Raw genomic sequence first — 5,936 nt, 5'->3', positions numbered from 1 at the left:
TGATCAAAGAATTCGAACCCTTCACTGAATTTCCAGAGGCCACAGAACAAACTGAACTTGAAACCATGCCATTTGTTGGCTGTGTGAAAAAGTGAGTAAGTGAATACGACAAAAAGTGAACCTGAAACCTTTCACTGAATAAGACAAAAAGTGCTAAAAAGTGAGCCTGTGTGGCTGTTCTCTCCTGAAAACTATGCAGCAAAATGGCTTCCCGCAAAATTCCCGAGCAAATATCCAACTATATTTCCATCACCAGTAATTTTCATTTTCATCCCCACCAATACACAAGCCAATATTCCTCGGGGCTTCTCTGAAATTCACTATAGCAGGATAGGACACCTCGTCTGATTCATGGTGTCACACAGCATCATCCCTTCATCAAATATCATGAAGAGCAAAAGAAAAGACTGAAATGTTGAAGAACACCAGCTTGGTGAGAAGTTGAATTCATACAATAAAATAGTGAATGCCTTCTAACCCTGTTCTTGAATTTCTCAAGGGGTAATTAGCCAGAGAAGGACTGATATTTACAAAGGAATCTGCGCAACCTGACCAACGGTGTTTCAGACTTTACATTCATGGATATGGATTAGAGTTCGTTTTCTTGAACGGTCAAACTTCCCTGTTCCCACCAGCCATTTCATCTGAAGGCAGATGATAGTCTTGGACTTGGGTCATTTACAGGATCAATTCTGACTTAGAGAGATCATGCGCAGGGGCTCACAAATGACGCATAATCCTTACAAGGCGAAGTGACACTTGAAAACAAGAGATGGTAGTGAACAGGGGAAGGGCTTGCGTATCAAAGAAAAATAATGTTAAAAATTACCCAAGACATTTCCATCCAAAGCACAAAATAGTACAGTTAATCAAGTGTAATCAAGTGGATATGGACTAACACCTACCTCCTTGAAGATTTTCTTCCCTTTTTGATGAAATAGATGATCTTGTTTTGGGATCTTCCATTGTTTTTAATCATGTGAGGAGATCCGCTAATGGGGAAGCTGATTCCTTGGCTAGGGCAGGTGTTAGTCGTTTGGGTTTGGAGTGGTTTGATTTCTTACCTCCTTGAGGTTTCTTTTGTTTTCTTTGTATCTTGTTTTCTTTGGTGTGGTCCATCTCGGCCCTCTCCCTTTTTAATGAAATTATCTTGCCATTTCAAAAAAAAATCAACATATGTTAGAGAGGCCATTTGGCTATTTCCAATTTAACTAAGCAACACAGTAACTAAATATACTAAATATATATGAAGAAAAAACATCCATGTTCAGTATAACTTCCTCGTTAAAGCATCTGTCGCAGTATATCAGCCAATGTCAAAGACCAACATGCTGGAAAAACACCAACATGCTGGAAAAACCGATGCCGAATTTCCTCAGCGACGATGAAGTCCATGCTTCTCATAACCAGCCCAAGAACTAGAACCAAAAAGGCTCTTCTCACCACCATAGCCATCTCCAAACGCACCTGGATACCCCATCTCAGGACTGCCCTTCAAAATTCCATAACCCCCGGATCCTACAAATACATCAATGCAACTTATTTCAACTGACTCATGACCATCCTATACTCTGGCAAAAAGGCTCCACAAGAATAACTAGAAATACTTACCGGGTCCGAGCGCTCTCTTCTCCTTGCTCATGAGCTCCGCCCGTAACTTTTCAACCTCCCGAGCCATGGAGATTAGATTGTTCTCCATTGCCTGTCTCTGTTCCACCTGCTCCGCATTTGCTTTCTGCTCATACTCAATAGCAATCCTAGGAACACAGTCCACAGCAAAATCAGTTTAACATAATTCGACTAGCTGATTGACCAAATTTGCTGTACTTTAGTTGCCAGAATGTTCTGCAAAACTCCAGCTATTTGTACTGCTAAAGCCCCCAAATTGTGCCCTAGTGGCACCTTAGACTGGTTTTGTTTTGTCCAAACCAGCCCTCAATAAAGAAAATACAAAGAAAAGATACAAAAGGAAAGGGGAAAAAAGGACAGAGAAACCAAATAAGACAATTTCAAACCTGGCTCTCACTAGCTCCTGGCGCAGGCCATCAATTTCAGCTCTCATGGCATGAATTTGCTTGTTCTCAATCTGTAAGCGATCCAGGTCCTTCGAGATACCTTGAATCTGAGCGGATATCTCCTGCCGTAGGGTATTCAATTTCTGAGCTTCAGCCCGCAACTGAATGGCCTCTATCCTTAGAGGCTCAGTAGCTCGTAGTTCAGCTTCTAACTTCAAACCTCTCTCAATCAACTCCCTGGCATGAGCCTCTTTATCCGCACGGAGTTTTGGTATGACCTGACTTAGGTTGCGAATCTCATCCCTTGAGGCAGCGAGCTCCCTCCGTAGAGCCAGATGATCTTCGACCATGTGCCTGTTCTCACCTATAAGCCTCCGGATTTCATCACGCTGGATCACAAGTTCATCCTCCATTGCAGCAGGGTGAAGAGGAAGGGGTCCCCGCCTTGCTGGAGGTGGAGGGCCACCATGAAAGCCTCCAAGGAGTCCAAGGCCATCATCCATAGGGTGAAGTGGCATTCGGTTTCTCCCTGCCATGCTATATCCTGCATAACCAATGATCTAATCACCAAAAGAGAAGGCAAGCCACGTGCAAAACTAAAATCTAAGACTGCAAGATTTCCATAAAGCTAGACATCAATCCTCAACCCGAAATAATGTAGTCGCATACAACGGAAGTGCGAAAATAAACCACAAGAATACGAAATTGTAGTCCTTCGATAGCAAAATAGAGAGAAAAAGAAGAAAACTCCAAGAACGAATGTTTCTCTTCAATTCATTAATTTCATAATCAAATTAAAAGTCCTATTACATGTCTCATCCACCCCCTTTTAAAGATTAGGAGAGATTCTAGAAAAGGAATCTCATGCAAGTAAAAAAAAAAAGAAAACGTCTAAAAATTAATGGCAACCCACATAAAAAAGTAAACTCAATCCTAAATGACCTTAATTAGCTATACATAGAATGGTTATGTGCCTTATTTGGCCATTCATGAAAATAGAAATGAAGGTCCCCTAATGGGCACGCATGAGAATGGAAATAAATCTATCCTAAATGATATGTAGGAAAATAGAAATAAATCAACCCTGCGATTTGGGCTGCATCAGCCTCCCCGGGTTGGAGAAAATCCGTCCTCGGATTTGAATCTTCCAAAGAGCACATGTTTTCAGTGGTCCTCGCGTCCTCAAGTTTTGAAGTAACGAAGAAAGATCATTAACTGAAATTGACCCAACCACATTATATAATTCCCATGATAAATATATATTCTTTCTTGATCTTCAGTGAGTTTGAAGCCATGACTAACCGCTGTAGACTTCAATATAGGATCTAATAAAAAAAAGGCTCAAGATAAACTGATAAAGAAATTGGTGTAATATTTTTCCATTTGCCCATCCTTTCAATCTCTATTAATTAATTTGTTGTCAGATCTAATATCTTTTGGTCCTTCGTTCATTATTTTATAGCCCTCATCAACCATCACTTCAAGTGATTTATAGATCACTTTTATCTTCATCAAAAGAAAATAACTCACTGCATAAACTTTTAAGGATTAAATACCCTTCCTCTGAATAATCATCGTAGATTGGTGGTGACTCCCAATCTACCACTTCTTCCTCTAAGTAATAATATAATGGTTTCAAGTCTTGTGTTACCTTCCCAGTCTTGAGAATTGATTTCCAATGTCTGGAATTACCTCCGGTAGCCTCGGCCCTCGCTGGTCGTCGCAGCAAATATCCCTGACGTTGGCTCAGAGCGTCTACGTCTGATCCGTCATTTTTGGCTTGAAAAGAAGCACGGAATGATCTCAATTGTCCCGTGAGTTCCTCCACTTGCCTCCTCAGCACTAGGATCTCTTCTTGGGATTCTTCCATCGCATCTTGAACCACAGCTCAAGCCATCTGCCTCATTCTTGGTGCCAACAATGAATGCGCGATCGCAAACTCAAGCTTTGATACCAGATGATGTACGCGTACAACGAAAGTGCGAAAATAAACCACAAGAATACGAAATCGTAGCCCTACGATAGCAAAATAAAGAGAAAAAGAAGAAAACTCCAAGAATGAATGTTTCTCTTCAATTCATTAATTTCATAATCATATCAAAAGTCCTATTACATGTCTCATCCACACCCTTTTAAAGATTAGGAGAGATTCTAGAAAAGGAATCTAATGCAAGTAAAAAAAAAAAAAAAGGTCTAAATATTAATGGCAACCCACATAAAAAAGTAAACTCAATCCTAAATGACCTTAATTAGCTATGCATAGAATGGGCATGTGCCTTATTTGGCCATTCATGAAAATAGAAATGAAAGTCCCCTAATTGGCACGCATGAAAATGGAAATAAATCTATCATAAATGATATGTAGGAAAATAGAAATAAATTAGCCTTGCGATTTGGGCTGCACACCAAACACCTTTATCTGTATTTTGGATTGCACGGAATTCTCACTCTGGCAATTATGTTTTCACCCCCATGCGCTCAACTCAACCCAACTCAACTAAGCCTCTGTTCCAAACTAGTTGAGGTCGGCTAATGAATCCTTCAGAAAATTTTCATGAAGAAGGATCTACCCAGCTAAAATTGACTAAGTCTAATCCTGACACTAGTTGGGTTCGTCTAGATGGTTCATTTTCTTCCATTCTCTCCTATCCAAGGTCATGTTCTCTATTATGTTACTAGCCATCAAGTCTTTCCTCACTGTTTATACCCAAGTTGTTTTCACTACCATGCGCTAAACTAACAAAATTCACCGGTTTCAAAGAAACACATGACCAACAATATTGCAAAGTAGGAGAAATTAGGGAATGTCTATGTCCAAGCTTGCAAATCCCTACAGATAGACAAATCCTGAACATTATGCTCGATTTGAGCATGCATTTTCAATGCCCTTAATATCAAGCTAACTTAAGTAGGGTATACGGAAACCCTAGATAACAAGCATTGGAGAGAATCACTGATGAGTAGACAAAGTATATGCATAATATGAAAAAAAAAAACAGTACATAGAGAGAAAATTAAAGGAGTAGCAAAAAAAAAGAGGACTTACAGTAAATTTCTTCTTCGCCGCGGAGCAAAACTCTACCTCGGAGGGGAACCCTGGTGGAATTTAGAACCCGGGGTTCATACTAAACCCTAAAAACCACGAAAAAAATTTCAGAGTACAGACTACAGAGTAGCGTAGATTCTTTTGGTTTACTTCCAAAATCTGTGTTAATGGTTAAAACCATAGACTATTTATATCTAAAGTTGTGTTTAGGAAAAGGTAAGGGATAATTACATTTACACACACATCCACTTCAACCCCTATAGTTTAAAAAGTGACAAAGACATCCCCTCTAGTTTCATTTTGTTTAAGGTTTGCCCCCTCAGCTGAAGGTTTGTCCATAGATTGAAGGGTTAGGATGATCCGATGGAGCTGATTTTTTTGGCACACCCTATCTATGTCAGGACCCATCATATGAACGCTTTGGATCATCCAAATAATGTAGGCCCATACCCGAATCCAAACGCGGCACACCCTATCTATGTCAGGACCCATCATATGAACGCTTTGGATCATCCAAATAATGTGGGCCCATACCCGAATCCAAACAGGTGTGCCCAAAAAATCAGCTCCATCGGATCATCCTAACCCTTCAATCTATGGACGAACCTTCAGCTCAGGGGCAAACCTTAAACAAAACGAAACTAGAGGGGATGTCTTTGTCACTTTTTAAACTATAGGGGTTGAAGTGGATGTGTCATAAACTAGAGGGGGTGTAAATGTAATTATATGATTAGTTCACACTTGTATTTATCTAGTTTTTAACTTTTTATATGGTGTAAGCCCGTATAGTCCAGTATTTGTCAGAAAGGAGTGTACATCCAAACCGTCCATATTTGATGGGCCACAAGGTAAATCGGTTATGCCCAAAAAGAATT

General features: G+C 40.0%; 1 protein-coding gene across 3 annotated transcripts; it reads right to left on the bottom strand.

Annotated features, from left to right (window-relative positions):
- Positions 1 to 2,799, bottom strand: LOC143876776 (protein FLX-like 3). 3 transcript variants are annotated; one of them, XR_013250474.1, is made up of 5 exons: positions 2,663 to 2,799; positions 2,016 to 2,559; positions 1,612 to 1,757; positions 906 to 1,518; positions 1 to 794 (listed from the first exon to the last, which is right to left on the bottom strand). XR_013250474.1 is itself a non-coding variant. In XM_077378467.1 (3 exons), the coding sequence occupies exons 1-3, from the start codon at positions 2,549 to 2,551 to the stop codon at positions 1,376 to 1,378; spliced, it is 825 nt and encodes a 274-aa protein (XP_077234582.1). In that variant the 5' UTR covers positions 2,552 to 2,795; the 3' UTR covers positions 1 to 1,375. The 3 variants fall into 3 exon arrangements, 1 of the variants encoding a protein (XP_077234582.1); XR_013250473.1 differs by having other exon boundaries at positions 2,016 to 2,795; XM_077378467.1 differs by having other exon boundaries at positions 1 to 1,518; positions 2,016 to 2,795.
- Positions 2,800 to 5,936: the final 3,137 nt, after the last annotated feature.

This window comes from Tasmannia lanceolata, unplaced genomic scaffold (genome assembly GCF_043159265.1).
Source record: "Tasmannia lanceolata isolate RefF3 unplaced genomic scaffold, GAP_Taslan_0.1 ptg000005l, whole genome shotgun sequence".
Taxonomy (NCBI): domain Eukaryota; kingdom Viridiplantae; phylum Streptophyta; class Magnoliopsida; order Canellales; family Winteraceae; genus Tasmannia; species Tasmannia lanceolata.
Note: the sequence above shows the minus strand (reverse complement) of the source record. Positions and strands in the feature narration are given on the sequence as shown.